The sequence below is a fragment of the Xiphophorus hellerii genome, chromosome 8 (assembly GCF_003331165.1).
Source record: "Xiphophorus hellerii strain 12219 chromosome 8, Xiphophorus_hellerii-4.1, whole genome shotgun sequence".
In the NCBI taxonomy this organism is placed as follows: domain Eukaryota; kingdom Metazoa; phylum Chordata; class Actinopteri; order Cyprinodontiformes; family Poeciliidae; genus Xiphophorus; species Xiphophorus hellerii.
The window spans coordinates 26,701,216-26,719,962 of NC_045679.1; the positions used below are offsets into that span (position 1 = coordinate 26,701,216).

Consider the following 18,747-nt stretch of genomic DNA (forward strand, 5'->3'; position numbering starts at 1 on the left):
TTTGTGAAAGTTTGATCATGACAAACGGTCATACATTTAAACCTTTATTGTTTCCCCTCCAACCATGACAGCTCAGCTTATATTTTATTTTAATGCATTCAGCCATTACAAGAAATCAGTGTAAAAAAATAAAGATGATACAAAAGCAAAACACTTAAGAAAGCATTGCTTCTTCTGTTTTGTTTGCAGTGGAACGTAGAGATACATCTAAAAAAATGGAGAATATTGTGAAAGGGAGTTTGTTGGCCAATCAACCTTTACAGCTTTACATGTGTTTTGGGTTAATTAGCTGATTAGACTGGGACACCATGATTTCCAATATTTCACAATATTCTAATTTTCTCAGACCCTGAATTTTGGTTTTTCATTTTCTGTAAGTCATAATCACAAAAATGACCAAAAATAAAGGCTAGAAATATTTCACTATATGCATAGGTCCATATAGTATATGAATTGAACTGTCTTTAATGAGTAATAAAGAATACTGAACATGTTACATTTTTAAACATGTACTTGTACTTTCACTTTGATTTGACTCTTGCTCAGCAGACTATTCAGTGGTAACTTTAAAGTGAAAGCCTCATAAAAATCCATTCTCTTCAGTCATAAGAGAGGCACTGATCAGAGTTTTGTAACCATTTTTCAGTCTCTGGCTTTGCGATGATTTTGCCTGCCAATATCAATCCTAGTTGATTCCCAGTTCTCCTTAAAAACTGACAGGGGTAAGAGTGGTATTCAAAACATTTTTCTACCCTTCCTACTGTGAGAGATTGCTAAATATTTCTATTGGCATGCCATGCGTTAGGGAGAGGAGGCATTTTTAAAACGTTAGTTTAATACCTATGTAACAAAATCAAACTGATTACAGACTTTAGATTGTCTAGTTATCATTTGTGACTGTTGGCATCAATCTTCAGTTTCATTCCCTAGAACACTGATGTCAAACTCCACTTTGAAAAATGCCAAATGCAACATTCGGATGCGTCTTTGCTTTAGCACGCATAAGTCAAATAATTAGGTCATCACCAGATATCTAAAGAACTTGACTACCTGCTGAGGAGACAATACTCATTTGTTTCAGGTGTGTTGGATCAGGGACACGTCTAAACACTGGAGGTTACCAGGCTTCGAGGACTAAAGTTTGAGACCCTGCACTAGAAAATTCAGATCCTCTAATCTGGAGATTTCCACATTTCTGGTAACATTCCCAAATACAGCATGTTCAATGACGGACAGAGATTGGACATTCGAGGATAAAATAGGGCAACGTCGCTGTATCACACTGCCTGGCCAAAAAGAAAAACACAGGTCACGCACTAATGCATCTCTGGATTACCTTTAGTTTTGTTTACATCATATATTGTGGGAGTTCAGAACCTTTTGATGAGGTTCTGAAAACAAGTCGTCTCAGAGATAGAGGACTTATTTTCATCCAGTGTTGCATGAATTCTTCACCAAGATGTGGCATTGGTGATGGGAAAGTCTGGCCATGGTGCAAAGTCTTCTCCAGAACATCCCAAAGATTCTTAATGGATTCTGTGATTGAGATGGGGGATGAGTCTGACTAACCGGGTCATAAAGTATATTCAAGTAGTCAGCTAAACCTTGATCGGAAGAACTGCAGCAACCCCAGATCATATGCAATGCCGCCAGATAATATGCTGACCTTGTTAAATCGCTCTAGAGCAGTGGTCCACAACCCCCAGGGACCACTGGGATCCCTGGGGGTTCTGCTTCCTTTTCTCCAGCTAGTCTCCCTGGTCAGTAGTTTTCTTATGGCTACACAGCTGCTCAGTCCCAATCCCTTCAGTACCCTCCACATTGTGAGAGAGGAAATGCTCTTGCTTTTGTTATTAAACATAAAATTTCTTCGAGTTCCACTGTTAGTCTTCGGTTTGATGTCACCGAACATGTAAGTGATTGTAAATCATGACCATTCAGGATTTTTTCCCGACCATATGTCTTCCTTGGGGACGTTGCTTCCCAGGTTTCCTTCCCTTCCAGTTTTCAATGTGTTGGACAGTTCTGGACCTAATTTTAGAAGCTTCTGCAATCTCCTTAGATGTTTTCTCTGCTTGATGCCAATAAATTGACCCTTCTCAAACAGACTACTACTTTTTCTTTGACTACAGGATGTGACTTTCAACATGATTTTTACAGATGGAATCAGTTGGAGTTAAATAACTTGTTGCTGGATCAAAGATTATGCAATAATTATCTACAAGGAGACTTGTTCCCCTTTGCTTAGTTCAGTCCAGTTAGTGACTTTTTTCTTTGCCCAAGCAGTGTATGTTCAGCCTTCCTGTTATCTTATATCTGTGCTTCCTCTGTCAGCGCACAAGTACTGAGACCTGGAAAGTTTTTCTAAGCAATCTAAACAATCACTTTCACACCACATACAGTATATCTGCATTTTCAAATGCAGACATGGTCTGCTCTTAGACATGGTGCGTTTACTGATCAGATTTAAAGTTTACCGGCTTACTAGTCACTGCTCTGGATCAGTCGAGTTGAAAATCTGCCATTTTTTTGGTGCATCTCTCTTCACAAAGACCTTTAGAAAACTCATTAAAAGACTTTAGAAGTAGTAGCTTGTAATGTGTGGTTACTGAGGAGTTGTGCAGATAGATAGTGATTTATTTATTTATTTTTTGCTAATCAATGGTGTATTCAAAATTATACTCTTGCGTAGGTGCTGAGCCAAATATGAAGGTGTCAAACGGGTTCTCTGTATAGCTGTCCACAGGAAACCAAGAGTTGTACCAGGAGGTTGTGCTCTCAGCATCAGGTGGTTGTGTTGTGGTTGTTGTTGTTGTTGTTGTAGTTGTTGGAAGGGTGGTGGTGGTGACTCTGCCTCTTAACCTTTCGCGCAATTTGCGTCGACGCATCAGCCTGAACCGTCTGAGTCGCTCGGCTCTCTGGGAATTGGCCTGACTCTCCTCCCCTGTGATGGTGGGCTGTGCCGTGGTGCTCGAAGCGGTCGACTTCACCCTGTTCGTTTTGGTGACGAGTCGAATAGGTCTGTTCCCGTTGCGCGCCATAATCTCTTTGATGCGGTCCCAGTTGGACTTGGCTAAGGTGAAGCTGCAGGGAGTGGCTCCAGTGTCGTAGCCCACCATGCAGAGCCGCGTCTGGGGCGTGTGGCCGTCAGCTTTGGCCGTCACCTTGTATTCACCGGGATTCAGCAGCCGCCAATAATCCCCGCTGGCAGCTAGAAAGACACATTTAATTAATACAGAACCTCGCTAAAATACCTGTACCCTCTTTTTTTAAAAAACTTCTAATCAGGCTACAACCACAAGCCTCCCTGTATTTTAATGGGATTTTATGTGACAGACTGACACAAATTAGGATCCAACTGTGAACTGGAAGCATGATGACATGGATATCCACCTGAACTGGTATGTTAGCCAAGGAGAACATTGATGAGAGAATCGGATTGTTATTGGTGCACACTCTAAATTTGGTCTTTATGGAAGAACTGCTGAAGGAAAGTTATAACAAGTCTTGAGAAGGTTTGTAAACCATGTCTTCCCTCCATTTCACAGCACACACTTTGTGTGAAACAAAATCTTGATCAAAGCGTACCAGTTTTGACATCATGCCGGATTCCCTCCACAGTTATTGTGGCATTAGGCAGCGGGTTTCCCTCCATGTCTCTTACTATACCTTTTATTCCTCGATTCACCTGCAACAACAAGGCAAATCATTTCAGATTAGGATTTAATTTATGGTCATTTTTTTACATAAATATTCTGAAATAAAACTCTCCTCCCAATAAATGAATGAATTTTGCTCACTTGTTCCATGAAGGACAGAAGAGCCTCGCGATTGTTCTCCCACTCCAGCGCCAGCTCGCTCTCGTGAGGAAACTTGTCACAGCCGAGGAAGACAGAGAGCTCAAAGCAGTTGGTGTGAAGGTAGCTGAAGTCGTTCATACCTGTGGAGGAGATTCATGGAGCTTGTTATTATTAACTTGTAACAGTTGTATTGCAGATGCTTGTATCTATTGGAGTAGGGTTAGGAGAAATCTTGAATGTGAAACAGAGGTTTAGAAGATATCTAAGCCTAGGGGAAAATGCAGTGGGAAAATGGCGCCTGAATATTGAACACCCATCTTTGTTATCTTTGTCAAATAATGAAACTCAGTTCTTTAGACGGACTCTACAGATGCTACATCTTAGCCCTTTCGGTTAGTACCAGTCTTGTTACAAAAAAAATGTCCTTATAAATCAAAGTAGAATTTGCTCTTTTGATTTTCTTGTCACAAGGAGTGCCCATTCCTCTGTGGGCTATTTGCCATCTTCTACTCACTGCCCACCACTGGTTTCCAGCTGGCTCTATTAACAATCCCCTGTCCTCCAGTGACATCATCACCGTGGCAGGATCCCCAATAGGTCTCAGTCATGGTTAGATGGCTGTGTGCGTATGACATTGCCAACCAGCGAAACATGGCATCATCAGGAGTCTCTCTGAGCGCTCCTTCGTTCTGCCTCTGAATACGAGCCCAGGTCTCTTCGTTCATCTCAGCGTTAATCCTCCAACGCCGACTGTCGGTTAACTAACAAAGCGAGACAGCACAGAATCAATGATTGTACATTTTGGAAGATATTCCATGATATTCTTTATCCTATTAACCTTACAGAAATTGGAGGACGCTGCATATCAAAAGGGTACACAACCATTTTTTCTCCTGCTTGTAAATTGGCTCCGAGCACAAATGGACTGCGCTCCATCCATGAAATTATGGCTTTGGTCTCAACTGCAAGCTAAAGTAACGGCACAGAAAGAAATACTTGTTAATATATTTGTGGAAGTATAGTAAATACACAGTCAGCCTCTGATGTTTGCACACTCACAGAGCCACCAAGGAAGTTTTCTGGCAACGGAATGTGATGATTGGGCACTATGCGAGGCACCCAGCCTCTGTCCTCGGCTCCCCACAAGATGCTGTTCAGGTCCGGGAAGTTCTGGAAGATGTCATAACCTTCTTCAGTCCAGTGACCCAGCGCCCAGTTTCCCATCTCTGAGCCCTTCAGGACAGCAGGAGGACAATATGAAAATCTAAATGTAGATTTTATCTACAATATCCAAACACTTAAAATCCTAAGTTGTTACAAGGATAACAAAACTAAATGCAATCAAAAACAACCATTAATCATCATAAATGATGTATGTGAGAATGTGGCTGTTCTTATTTTTTTTATTTATTTATTTATTTTTGCCAGTTGTTTGTTGATTCTTGCGTTGTGTGTGAATTGTGAGACAGTTATTTTTTGTTTTTGGGCATGTGCACCGACTGATGGCACCCTTTGAATTTCGTTGTCCTTGTGACAATGACAATAAAGATTTATCTTATCTTATCTTATCTTATCTCTAAGGATGTACTTTCTTTTTATATTCATTTTAGGTAGATTTTCCTTCCATTTAAAAATAGACAAACTAAACTTTAGATGTCATTAATGTCGTCGTGACTCTTGGGGTACGGTACCATCTCATAGGCCAGCTCGTAAGCATCTGGGTTCAGTGATGGCACCAGGTGAATCCTGACTCCGTCCACTAGGCGTCGTACTCTTGGGTTTTCATCTCTGTACTCCTTGCAGAGGAACTGCATTAATAGCAGGAGAAGCTCCCGACCCAGAGCCTCATTGCCATGGAGCCCTGCTGTGTAGCGAAACTCGGGTTCACCTGAAGATGGGGTAAGGTAAAGTTGTAATGTCAGTGAAGTTTTTCCCCAAGTAATCACTCTGCCTGCGATGTTATGACATGTTCCGAAGTAAATGCTTAAGAAGTCTAAATGTCGACCTGTCTCGTGTTCGCCTGGGTTGTCTGAGATCTCCATGGCGTACATCTTGAGGCCTTGTGAGCTTTTCCCAATGTTGTAGATCCTTGTGATGTTGGGGCACTCCTCATTTATCACCTTCATCATCTAAAGCATTGAAATAAAAGAAGAAACAAATTTATTGCTCATCTATGTTTAATTTATTTTGGCCAGAATTTTCTCTTCACTGTCTTGTGCAAAACCTGTCTCATCTCCTTGTAGTTGTGATGTCTGAAGTCCAGATCGTCTGATGCGTTGACCTCATTCTCACTGTGGTAGCTGCCTGTAAAATAACACCCATAATGTCAGAAATAAATGAAGTAATACATTAGTTACACAGACCACAATTCAAATAAAATTGGAGAAAGAGAGAGAGAGATAGCTTTCTTTCTTTATAAAGACTAACTACTCAATAAGCTGGGTTGGTTACTGGATAGCAGCTATCAAGTTAGCTAGCTAGATAGTAGTTTACTAGCTATCTAGCTTACTGAAAGTATTTTTAATTATTAAATCTTTGTTTTACTTTTTAATTAATTAGTGACCCATTTAAACAATGTACTTGATTTTCCTCTTTTGAGTTTTTTTTTGTTGTTGTTAAAGCTGCTACTTTTCTACCAGTTGGAATAGCTGTTATTCGAGCCTCACCACTGAGAGACATCTTAGCAGTTCATGTTAAAGTTCATGTTAAAGAAATGGATATCTCCAGTGCTGTGTGTAAATATAGCCCATGTTTGCCAAACTGCAGTGTTTTTCTTCCCAGGGGAAGGTGAATGAGAATGTCCTAACTCAAAGGAAGGAAACCCTGGATGAAAATATCTAAATATAAACTTGTCAGTAGTTATAGAGTTAAGAAACCTGAATTATGTCCCCAAACATCGATACACCGTCCTAAAATGCCAGTTTCAGCTATTTTAATGTTACCTACACATTGCAGAGTGTAGTTTAAGTGAGTCAGTCAGTTGTATAGAAAACGATAGATTGATTGAATGAAATAAAATTTGATGTTTTTTTATGTCAGTACTTTTAAGGACCTTTTTTTTTTTTTTTTTTTTTTTTAACCCCTCCAAGGGGTCTTTTGTGGGCTCTAGTGTCCCTTATATGACAGTGGGCTGACAGGAAACAGGGAAGGAGAGGGGGGAAGACATGCGGCAAATATCGTCGGGTCCGGGAGTCGAACCCGCGACGGCCGCGTCGAGGACTGAAGGCCTCCAAATATGGGTCGCGCTAACCCCTACGCCACCACGCCACGCCCTTTAAGGACCTTTTATATGTTTTCCTGCTTCAGTTCGCCTGGTTTAAATGAATGGACCGTTAAGTTCTTTAGAAGTTGGTCACATACTCAGTCACATGGTTCAGGGGTGTTAGAGTAAAGAAACATAGTAGTTCTCCTGATTGCCAATTTTATTTGTCCTGATGTTGTTGTCTGTAGCACTGACTTGGTAGCTGACAGGCCAGGACTTCGGCTCTCAGACACAAGCTGCCGTTCCAGCTCTGGGGAAGGATCCGGATGTAACGCGCCACCACCGGTGCAGCAAACTGACTCATTACGGGTGTTTCCTTATCCACGTTCCCATAGAAGAGCTTGAGGAAAGGGATCAAACAGAGAGAGGGATTATGTTTTTGAGATTTCTCTTTGAAAATCTCCGGCTGGAGTACAGTATTTAGGTCCCGCTCACCCATTCGGCGTAGCCATCGTGCAGCACCGTCCAGTCCCAGCTGTCGTTGCTGAAGGCAACAAAGTAGGACGATACGAAGTCCTCCCTGAAATTAGAACATAAGTCACGAGTCCACAGTCCTTCCAAGCTCCAAGATCTAGAGATGGAAGGTCTTGACAAAATAGCTCAAACGTATGCCGCATTTCCACTAACCATAAAATTTAAATTAAGATTACGTTTTTATTTATGTGATGTGATCCAATGTTATGAGAAGAGATTGATAAAAAGAAAAAAAAACTTTTTAAAATGGCGTTTAAAAACAAACAAAACTCACAGTTGCTCCGAGTTCTTCCCTTGGGTGATGACACCGGTGAACTCCACCTCTCGCCGAGCGTCCACCTGGAACCAGTGCTCCTTGTCCTCAGGCTCTGCACACCATGCACCTCCATACATGTCCTCCTCATCTTCAGAGCTCTGCAAACACAGTTCACAAACCAGAGATGCAAATAGGCTGTTGTATCCTTCATCATACTTTATGTTTGTTCTGAGCATCTAAAGGGACAGTATGATGTATTTTTCCAGGTACATAATACATAATCAAATAACTATGTTACCCCCAGTTGTCATAAAAATGCTATACACATCAAATATGACTTAAAAGAAACTTGACTTGGTGATTTGATGCCTTGAAATTGGGCCTCTGTCTCTTTAAAAGCTCCTGCTCTTTCTGAAACTCCGCCTTCAGGAAGTCATAACAACATGGCTCCTCTGTTAACCCATTAACAGTGTCTTTACCAGTGTTTCACTGACAAGTAGCTCGTAAAATGAGCTCATCAGATGTGTAAGTTTGTGCTAATTGCTGCTGGCTAGTCTGAAGGAGCTAAGTGTGAAGGGCCGCTCAGTGAGGTGGAAGTTTGAAATCGAGGCCTTGAAGGCGGCCCTAGATCCACTCAGGTATTAATGGATTTTGCAAACATGCATGAAAGAATCAAAGCAACACTCCAGGTACGTTTTGATGAGGAAACAACATTACATGATATAAAGCTCAAAAATGTCAATTTTATATAATGCTACCCCTTCAAAAGGAATATGCTTAGATTCCATTAGTTTGGCTGTTTTATGGCCATCATACAAGGTACAATGTGTGATCATAAAGCATCAGCTGGGGGGAGGGGTATCAGGTGTTCAGATCGTTTTCTTCTACAGGCTACCTGCATGTTGAGGCGTCCCCTCTGAGCCACGAAGCCGTGGTGAGACTGAGAGGAAGCCAGCAGCTGGTCGTCATCCACCCGGTGAGACTCCAAGCCCAAAGGAGGACACTCTGACATGACGACAACAACACGCCAGATCTCACTGCCAAATCTCTCAGGATCAAACCAGTCCATGTAAGTCATAACAGTGTTGTAAATGTACTTTTTGGCTGAGCAGGAAAAGCCGCCTTCTTCAGTCTCTCTGCTTCTTCCTCCTCCCATTGTTTCCTCTGCTGCTCAGCTGTGGGATTAGAAAGCAAACAGAACGAACTTACAGAGGATCAAGATCCACTTTTTCTGTCCTACTAATGCTAATGTGTTCTTATACAAAATCGGGGCCATGCCTTGACTTGTTGATGCTGTTTTGGCAGAAAGATTGTATCCTTCAATATGCCGAGATATGTTCTTTTCATGTGGTGGAGCAAAAGTCTTTTACAAAGAAAAATCTCAAATATGTGACATTTTTATTGAGAACCTGTCACTCATTTAACCCTAAATAAAAATACAACTCTACCAGCTGCTTTCTAGTTGGTACTTTATTCTGAGTGTAAATGCATCCTCGGGTTTGCTAGAGAACAATAACAGAGTGTATAAGCTGGGGGTCCAGTACCTGTACGACCCGGGAGCCGGAATTGACCTCAATCCTCTTATTTAGAGTCACAGATCAGCTTATTTTTATTGAATCTTCCAAAGGGAATTTTGTAGATTTCCTTTTTTTTAAAAAAAAAAGAAAAAAAAAAAGGAAATTCTCGGGCGTGTCGTGGTGGCAGAGGGGTTAGCGCGACCCACATTCAGAGGCAACGTGGCCTCGACATGGCTGTCACGGGTTCGACTCCCGGACCCGACGACGTTTACCGCATGTCTTCCCCTCTCTCCTTCCCCTTTTCCTGTCAGCCTACTTTGAAAAAGGGACACCAGAGCCCACAAAAAGACCCCTTGCAGGGCGATAAAAAAAAAAGGAAATTATCAAACTATTAACTAAAACTAATGCATATTCTTTGGAACATTGTATCTCTGTTGAAAATGTTGTCAAACAAGTATGTAGTTTGGAACCAAAAGAAAAGGAGAAATTGCTTCATACAAGAGAGTATTTCTTCCACCCCTAGTCTCATTCTTTGTGGCGATTCTATTTCTTTGATGAAAACGGCTAAGAAAAACTTTTAAACCTGACATTTTTTGAATGATCTTTACATTTTGTGTTTTTATGTTGTCAATACTGTATGTTGCTTTTCATGTGCAGATCTGATTTTTTTCCCTCAACTACCCTAATATTCTTGTTCTTCTCTAATGAAAGGGTGGCTTCTCAGGGCTGCAGTTTGTACCCGTCTGCCCATGTCCCATGTTGATTGTTTGGGTTCTTTTGTTCTATGGATGGGCTGTACTGAAATGTCAGTTCCCCCCAGCCCCCTGGCAATTCATTCATTTATTGAAGTTCAATGCTTTTACATTTTTGGTTATTAGATGCCATAATGGTGAGTGTAGAGATACAGGTGGTTGTAGATCCCTCATATAAGCAGACTTGTCCTGAAAAAGAATCAATATTTTCCATCGGTTACCTTTTTCTGCTTTCTCTTTGCGGGCTCTCTCCTCCTCCTCTTGTTGTTTCTTTGCTATTGCCTCTGCCACTGGAAAAACACAGAGAAAGTCTCTCATCGGCCACAATCAGGACAACTGTCTTAATATTTGTCCAGTTCTCGGCTGGATAAAGACGTACAGTCAGAGTAATCATACTCTTCATACCAGGGACCAACGAATGGAACAGACGTGGTTTCCTCTGGAACAACAAGAAAGAAATAATTCAGATATATGTTGTTAGAGATATTTCAGCAGTGACCTTTTCCCATGAGGCCATTTAAAAAAAAAATCCATATATATACAGAAATAAAAAAAAGTGGGAGTGTTTTGATTGGAACCCGCCTGTTGTAAACTTACAGTAATATTCAATAAATTAAAACATGCATTCCCGTAAGGCTTGTTTGTCATATTAAAATTACTTCATGACAATAGCAACTATTAAAAATACTCATCAGTAAGATCCCCTTTTATCTGATAAAAACAAACCTGCTGTAATATTCTAATCCTAAATGTCATGTTTTCATTAGCTTTTGGCAAATAAATAGTCTTAAAACATTGGACTGTGTGTAACCAATCAATTCAAGTGTGTTACTGAGAAAAAGATTAACTTTTCATTTATGTCATAAATTACTGAAAGTATCTGACACTATCTTTCTTTTCATTTTCAAGCAAATCCTCAATTTGTCCCACAGGAATAGTGAAATTATGTCCACAGTTGCCCATAAATTTGATCTTATTTGGGAACAAAATCAACACAGAAGTATCTACATTACAGATACAAATGATAAAATCCCAACCATTCACTGTGTGATGAGGACTACCTGGTATGTACATGATGACCTCAGTGGTTGTGGCTTCCTTCTTGTGTCCTCTGATCCATTTGTCTGGAAATATCACATTATCATCACAGATATATGAAGATATATGAAGATGATTTTTATATCTACAGTCAACTTTTGTACTGAATTTTAATCCCATCTCATCTGAACTTCACTTCAAGCTGAAAACGCATTTACTGTAGACATAATACAAAATTAATAGTAATGTAATAATAAAGTAGCACATGAGGATGATGTAAAATGCTGTGCCAGGATCCTTACTTCTAGATGTCGTCTTTTTCATGGTTTGCACCAGTGGCAACATCCGGTTGTTGATCATGTGACTCGTATGAAGCGAAAAAATGTTTCCTTTGCAGTTTTACGAAATGCACCAATTTTGATATGGCCCAAAAAAAAAACACCTCATCCTAGCGAAAAAATCTTTATTAAAAAAAAATATATTTGTTTTTCAATAAAGAAATCGGCATGTTTCCATAAAGCAAATTTATTTTCAAAATGCCAAATTGCACAATTATACAGTAACTGGAAACGCTTGAGAAACTGAAGTGTTTCTGATCCTTCCCAAACAAGCAAAAACCCTTTGAGCCGTCCATGTACAGCCATCAGTTAGTGTCAGGTTGTTTTTAAGTATCGTTGCCCACCTTTCTGGCGAGTTTTTAAAAAAAGTTAGTGTGGTGCAGTTTTTATTTGTTTTCTTGTTGAAAACATCACAATTGCAGATCCGTTTAGCAGAAAACAGAAGTTTTCCACTTCCTGCGAATATCTACAGCCACTACTTACAACCCACAGAAACCTCAGCACTTTGTTGTTAAAGGCTTAAGGAAAAGCTTTGGCTCCAGAAACAAAGATGCTGATTAAAACGGCATCTGGCAGCACACTGGTCCATGTCGGATTTTAGTAGCAGATGAACCCAAATAAAAGGAATAATTAGTTTTACAATGTTACTAAATTGTAATTCTATCCCTGATTTACGATGTGGACTTTGAGGTTTGTTTGCTTTGTAGGCTCAAATGCAAGATCGCTTTGTAGAAAAGCAATAACTTATTTCCACTAAATTGGAAACAGGGCTTTGTTTTATGTCACTGCAGCTTCCCTTTTTAAGTGAACTGGGATCAAAATGCAGAGATCAGAAAGCATAGGCCCCAATTAAAGTCAATAAAAGACTTTAAAATGAAGCTTTTGTTTTTTTATAATTCACCGCTTTAACTGGCACCTCAGCGGTTAATTGACAATGTTTTCACAGAATACATCCACAGGTACATTAACTCAAATGTGTCTGTTAATCTAGCAGAAGTTTGTGAAAGGAAACCCAAAACTCATACAGTATAAAAGGCAGCTATACCTGATACTGATTAAATGTATCTAAACTTTTGAATTCGAGAAAAGTTCCAAAAAATGTCTAAAAAATGGTTTTGGCAGGTTTTCTGGCATTTAACAAATGTAAATACTTTGGTACTTCTAACCAAGTTAAAACAAGAAAAGTTGGGTCAGATTTAACTTCAAACAGTGAGAAATTTTTTTTGTCTTTTTATTCAGTGTGTGTAAATATCTTGTTTCAACTGTAAATAAATGCATAAATACTTTAGCTACACTGTTTTTTGTTTTAGAAAGGTTTAATTATGCTACCAGAAATGTAGTTTTAAACTATTAATTCTTAATGTTTAGTTTTTTTCCCCCACCACTAAATACCTATAATAAAAAATGGTTAGATTTTGCTAAATCTTTTCTCAGAAGTCATGCCACTGCAATAAAAAGACACATGTAAGGATTTCTGCTTCTGTGAGGACTCGGGTTGGGCGTCTTACCCAGGTCTGGCTCAACAGGCTCCGTTGGAAACCCAGGTTGATTCGCTGTAAAGATCAGATCAAAGCTTTAAGCACACTGAGATCTCTTTATTTTATAGTAACAGACTGGAGCAGTCAGAGTATTCTGGCAAAAAGATCATCAAGTTGAATATTGCTCCCCTGACTCTCCTCCTACCTGAAACCATAAATCTGAAGCAAACTCACTTGTTTCCAGGCCCACTTCCTCCTCCTCCAGCAAAGGAAGGCGGAGCTCCGGTTGCGCCGTGGTCGTTACCAGCTTTGGTTTCTTGGTGGGTTTGGGCGTCTTTGGCTTCTTTGTGGGCTTGGGTGGCTTTGGTTTCTTGGTGGGCTTTGGCGGTTTCGGTTTCTTGGTGGGCTTCGGAGCTTTCGGCTTTTTGGCTTTAGCCTCTTTCTCTGCTGCCTTCTTCGCTTTGGCTTCAGGGAGACAGAGACATAATCCGTTAATTGAAACCAGAACGCGGCGAGTGAAGATGCCCACACAGAGCAGCTGTGTCACTTCTGTGGATGTTTAACTGCTACATAGCCAGCAAGTGTTTTACTGCAACTATCAATCTGCATCAGAAAACATGTCCAGACTGGAGCACGGGCAGACGCTGCATCAAATACATGTAGATTAGTCTGTGCAGGAACAAAGCACCGCTTTATATTACAGAGAATCAAGATGTGTCATGGAGAGGAGTGTGTTTGGGTTCAGTGCAAAATGCTCTATTAGAACCCGTCCTATCCCTGTTAATTCTCTTTATGCAAATGTAGAAGCAGATGTAGAGGGACATTGATAAATCGTCCATGGGTACTTGGTCTGTTACCTTTATTGTTTTATGTGAAACACATATATTCAAAATTAAAATAGATAACTTAGATCTGAAATTTCTTTTTTTGTTTAGTTTAATTTTAATTATAAGACAGATAATTTGTGTAGAAACTGAACTCCTCTGAATTCTCCCAGTACTCCCAGTACTAACTGCAGAAATACACCAGTGAGACAAAACCAATCAGAACCAGAAGGAGGGTCTTAGCACTGTTAGTCACTCATATGTACACGCCCTGTTACCCCCCTTGCTATCTGCTACGCTACAGCCAGTTCTCTGCAACATAGCCTGCCATGAATGCTAAGGCTAGTTAACATTGCCACCGATGACGGCAGATAAATAGTTTTCCTGGAACGGCAAATTGTTAGTCCGCTTTTAGCACATTTAGCATTGATACACAAGCATGATTGACAGCTTTAAGACCCTCCTCCTGGCTCTGATTGGTTGTTTTTGATTGGGAGCGGTGCATTTCTCCAGAGGGCAAAAGGTCAGGGATGAGGTGGCGGAGCTTGATTTTTTTCACAGATTATCTATCTCATTTTATACTGACACAATATGGCGACAGTTAAGTATGTACCATTAATAAATATGGAAAAAACATATTTTTGTAAAAGTTACATACTGCAACTTTAAGGATGGTGTTTTCATGGTAAAGCAGCCACTAAAGTCTTTGCTGCTGTTCACAAACCTTCTCTAATAAATCTCTTCAAACGCAGCTGGAGTTTTGTTCTGGGAATAAAACATGAATATTTATTAATTAGGTTGCTTATAAAGACGTTTTGTTCCATAATGTGGAAAATTTCAGGAGGCAGTTATGTTTTTCAAAAACATAAATTGAAATTTCTTGAGGGTGTAACCTGAAACTAATCTCTTATGTTGTTCAGGGTTTTTTTTTTTTTTTTTTTTTACAATTTTTTATAGAAGATAAAACACTAGCACTACCCTAAAATGAAAACTCATCTGCATCAAATTAAGTTACAGTGTTATTCAGAAGATGAGCTTGGGCTTGAGCAGAAAGAAGCCAGTAGGAATATTCTTGCCAAGACTCTGAATCACATCACTTCATTCGGTTCATGTTAGCAAAATGGAGATAAAGGAATTCAGACTTTGGCAAGGACTAAGAACTGCACAGACAAAGGCAAGTACAGACCTTTATGTAACTACTGTTACTCATGGAAAACACAGGTAGCCAGGTTTGTGGTTTAGCTGAATGTGGAGCAGAGTCACAACATGAGCTCCCTTGCAGTGGTGTATCTGAAAGTGGGGCCTCTTGTAAATCCTTTCTCCCCACTTATGGAAAATTGTAGTGGACACATTTCAGCTGTTAATCATTCTGTGTGGTTTCCCCACAAATGTGCCTTCTATTTTCATTTCCCCCCCCAAAAAACTTGCTTTCTCATTAGTATCATTGTGCTTTTCAAAACCAGCTCCTGAAATCTATATGTAATGTAATATGGGTAGTTTTACCCATATTAGGACTTTGCATTGACTTCCATGCATTTATGCCTAACCCGGACATTTTTTCAAACCTTCTCTTACTATTATTAGTGTATTCCTACTGCTAACCTTAAACAAAACCTAATTCACACCTTACCTCTAAACCTATACTCTAACGCTTAAAGAATGGGGCCCACTTTATTATTCTTTGGTCCCCATAAGGCCCACCACTCTTCAGAGGTAAGTAAATATGCCAAAATATGGTCCTAAAAAGAATAGCTAAACAAGTACACACACACGCCCACCCCCACACACACACACATATACCGTATGTCTTCTATCGCCACTGGAACTTCACATTGACTTCCATTCATTTTGTATTAATTTCTATAGCTTAACCCTGACCCTAACCCTAATCCCAACCTAAACTAAATTCACACCTTAGTCCTAAACCTAACCTCTAACCCAAAAACAGCACCTCTTCAAGAGGTCCCTACAACATAACATTGTCCTTATAATGCATTAAATGCAAGGCCACACACGCACACACGCCCATGCCCACACACACTCGTACAGGGAAAGTGTAACGTGTAAGCCGTATCGTTGTGGTCCTGCCAGGAAAATGTCAGGCCACCAGCTGAATCACTGCAAGATTCTGGCCAGTCATCCCAGAATCAGAGGCATGTTCAACCAAACAACATTCCTGCAGCTCTCGATCTGCTTTTGTTTTGGACAACATTTGCAGAGAGGTAAGAATATTGCTGAAGCAAACTAAATGTCTGGACACATCTTTCTCTCTCTCTCTCTCTTTTCTCAAACTAAATGACTGCCTGCCTCATAGATTGATTGCAGACTTTCCCGCCTGTGTCGCCTCAGAGTCTCAGATTTAAAGAGACATTTCAGGATTTTTAATTGTGCTTCTTTTAAAAAGGTTAGAAGCAGTTAAGCAGACAATTCCCTTGCTCTCTTCATTCAATATTAGTTCAAATTAATTGGTTTTGGACGCTGAGGTTGACAGCTGGTCTGAAAAAGGACAGTAGCAAAATAGTTTTCTGTTTCAAAGAATCCAAATCCAAAAATTATTCTTGGTGCTTTTATGCAAACCATTTTTGTGAACCTTCATATTTGCTTTATGTACTCAGCAGTATCTAAGGCAAAACTATTCTAGAAGTTTTAATGAGTGTTAAATTATTTGTTTTTGGATTTTTATTGAACATAAATGTTTTAAGTTTTGTTAACAACACTTGTTTCAGACAGGAAGATCATTGGTGGCACACCACCACTTATCTCCATATTCCATATAAACAATGGCCTTTTCTGTAAACGATTTTCAAATTCATATACAGTAGAGACTGGAGCTATTTATAAATATGTTATCTAGGGTTCTATCTTTATGTTTACTTCCACTTATTTTAACTAAAATTGTCTCAGTGCTGGCCCCTTTGGTCAAATGATAAACAATAAAGCTTTTCGTCACTCTGCTCCACATTCAGGTATTAAAGCATCTCACTCAGACACATGGTGAGTCATCATGACTCAATAGCTGGAATAGCGAGCGTGGGAACAGCAAGCTTTGATCGACGGCGTTACTCAGCTTTACAAACGTATGATGCATTTGCAATGTGGACACAGAGTGGAATGACTCTCCTCTGCTCTGATCACTGGTGACAGTATGCTGCAGTACAGGAAGTGGGAGGTGCTCACAGCAGAGCGTTGTTGCCATAAAAATCTCCAACAACACAGAAAAAACAGATTTCCTTGTTTTTTGTTTTGTTTTTGTTTTTTGTATAAGAAGTCGCTACAGGGGTTTTAAAAGTCACCAAATATAGTGACAAAATTTAGAAGTAAGCAACAGTGCATCGTTCCTCCTGACCACAGCCCTGCTTAACAGCCTCCGTTGATCCCCACACCTGGCCACACCCCTCTGTGTCTTTTGGCTCCACCCACTTTGCTGGTATGTTTCCAAATTTGTGAGGGGTGAGATAAGCTTTTTTAAGGTGGTTAGTTGCACTTTAAGACTGTAAAAAAATACACTTAGGTCATGGTCCCTTTTGCTTCAGCATTTGAGACCAACTTATCTGGATCTATACTGAATGAATGAATTATCAGCCTGCTAAATGCCATCTATCCATAATAATAATAACCTGCCTACCTACCTATCTGTCTGTCTAAACTAGCTATCTGCACTCCCCTTGTGCCTGTTCTCCAGCTCATTCAGCAAATTAGGTCAAGAGATGGAGATTTTTTTCCACCAATGAATTACTAAAGAGAAATAAGGAAAATGTGTGAATTGCAGCTGATGTAGTCATTGCTATAGTCAATCTTTGTTTTGCCACTGCACGATTTTTCCATTTTGTGCAGCCCTATGAAGAAACCAAGTGCATTTTCTACTGCAGTTATGATGTAATATACTTTTAACAGAACTTCATTTCAACAACTCCACACTACTCTTTTAAGGCTGTAAGTGGGACCTCTGACAACATGAGAGGCCAGGAAAGGTCAGGAAAACTCACAGATGCATTTTTTGCTTGAGCTCCAACTTACCGGCCTCGATTTCCTCAGGGCTTTTCTTTTTCTTTGCTTTGCTCTTCTCCTCTACTGTAACTTCAGCTGGCTCGTCTGACATTTCAGTGTCCCATCTGCCCCCGTCTCTGATCAGCCCCCGGGGTTCTCTCGCCAGAGCTTTGGCTCTTGACAGCTGCTTCTCCTCCGCAGGTTCTTCGGCAGTGACAAGACCCCAACAAAGGCTCAGCCCGACCCAGACCACCAGCACCTCTGCCCTCATTTCTCTGAAATAAAGCATGAGGGTGAATTACAGCAGATGTACTCCAGGGGTAAATACCAAAACTAGATGCAGAGATTGCTCGACATCTGATCTGCAGATGCAATGGAGGCGTCTGGAGATAACATGAAAAGGAAGAGTCTAGAGAGCTTCCTCCTCTCTAATGAGAGCTTGCACAGGCTGAGGAAGAAAACTCTGCTGACTTAACACACACACACACACATACACTTCCTTTGCTGCCTCTTACTTATCCGTCATAGCCCTTCACCCCCTGTTTCCCCTCACCCGTCTCTCAGGAGAGGGGAGGAGCATCTGTCATGCATAGGACATTCCTGTGCGGGAGACAGCAGAAGGAAAAAGGGGAAGAAGTGTAGGAGGGTGACTGGCTTTTAACAAAAGAAAAGGACTCGACTCTCAGGTTTGCTTGATGCAGGGGGCTAATTATAACTTTGGAAAAACTGATTTCATGCTGAGCAAAGCCAAAGGAATCGCTTGTGGGAAGAATAAGAAGAATAACATGATGGCCGTTTGCTGTGTCTGTGTATAACTCTGTGATTTAAAGAGGCAGTATTGTGTAAAATGAACTTTTTTAAGCTTCACATCATTTTATAATGTCATTCCCTCATCAAAAACATACCTGGAGGGTTGTTTTGATTCTTTCACGCATGATTAAGAAATCCTTTAATCTCTCATCTGTGCAAAATGCCTGGGTGGACTTAGCACCGCCTTCGAGACTTAACTCCTCCCAGGAGC

At 40.3% G+C, this 18,747-nt stretch overlaps 1 protein-coding gene and 1 long non-coding RNA gene across 2 annotated transcripts; both read right to left on the reverse strand.

The window, feature by feature from the left end:
• Positions 1-31: 31 nt before the first annotated feature.
• Positions 32-18,220, reverse strand: aebp1a (AE binding protein 1a). Its single transcript, XM_032570436.1, has 20 exons — positions 17,757-18,220; positions 13,150-13,380; positions 12,946-12,990; positions 11,123-11,185; positions 10,441-10,500; positions 10,283-10,351; positions 8,890-8,967; positions 8,688-8,797; positions 7,811-7,950; positions 7,498-7,582; positions 7,258-7,402; positions 6,025-6,104; positions 5,806-5,929; positions 5,492-5,688; positions 4,860-5,033; positions 4,644-4,769; positions 4,315-4,561; positions 3,801-3,940; positions 3,589-3,688; positions 32-3,211 (listed from the first exon to the last, which is right to left on the reverse strand). The coding sequence occupies exons 1-20, from the start codon at positions 18,013-18,015 to the stop codon at positions 2,655-2,657; spliced, it is 3,030 nt and encodes a 1,009-aa protein (XP_032426327.1). The 5' UTR covers positions 18,016-18,220; the 3' UTR covers positions 32-2,654.
• Positions 6,392-7,251, reverse strand: LOC116724772 (uncharacterized). The gene is made up of 2 exons (XR_004340270.1): positions 7,083-7,251; positions 6,392-6,852 (listed from the first exon to the last, which is right to left on the reverse strand). It is a non-coding gene; the product is annotated as an uncharacterized LOC116724772 (long non-coding RNA).
• Positions 18,221-18,747: the final 527 nt, after the last annotated feature.

Bases quoted from the DNA above. Each gene is read 5' to 3' on its own strand.
- aebp1a (XM_032570436.1), bottom strand. From the start codon at position 18,015: ATGCTTTATTTCAGAGAAATGAGGGCAGAGGTGCTGGTGGTCTGGGTC. The intron at 11,186-12,945 runs GTAAGACGCCCA...TGATATTTCCAG, and splicing joins GCCTGTTGAGCCAGACCTGG to ACAAATGGATCAGAGGACAC. The intron at 10,501-11,122 runs GTAGTCCTCATC...TTGTTGTTCCAG, and splicing joins GGTCATCATGTACATACCAG to AGGAAACCACGTCTGTTCCA.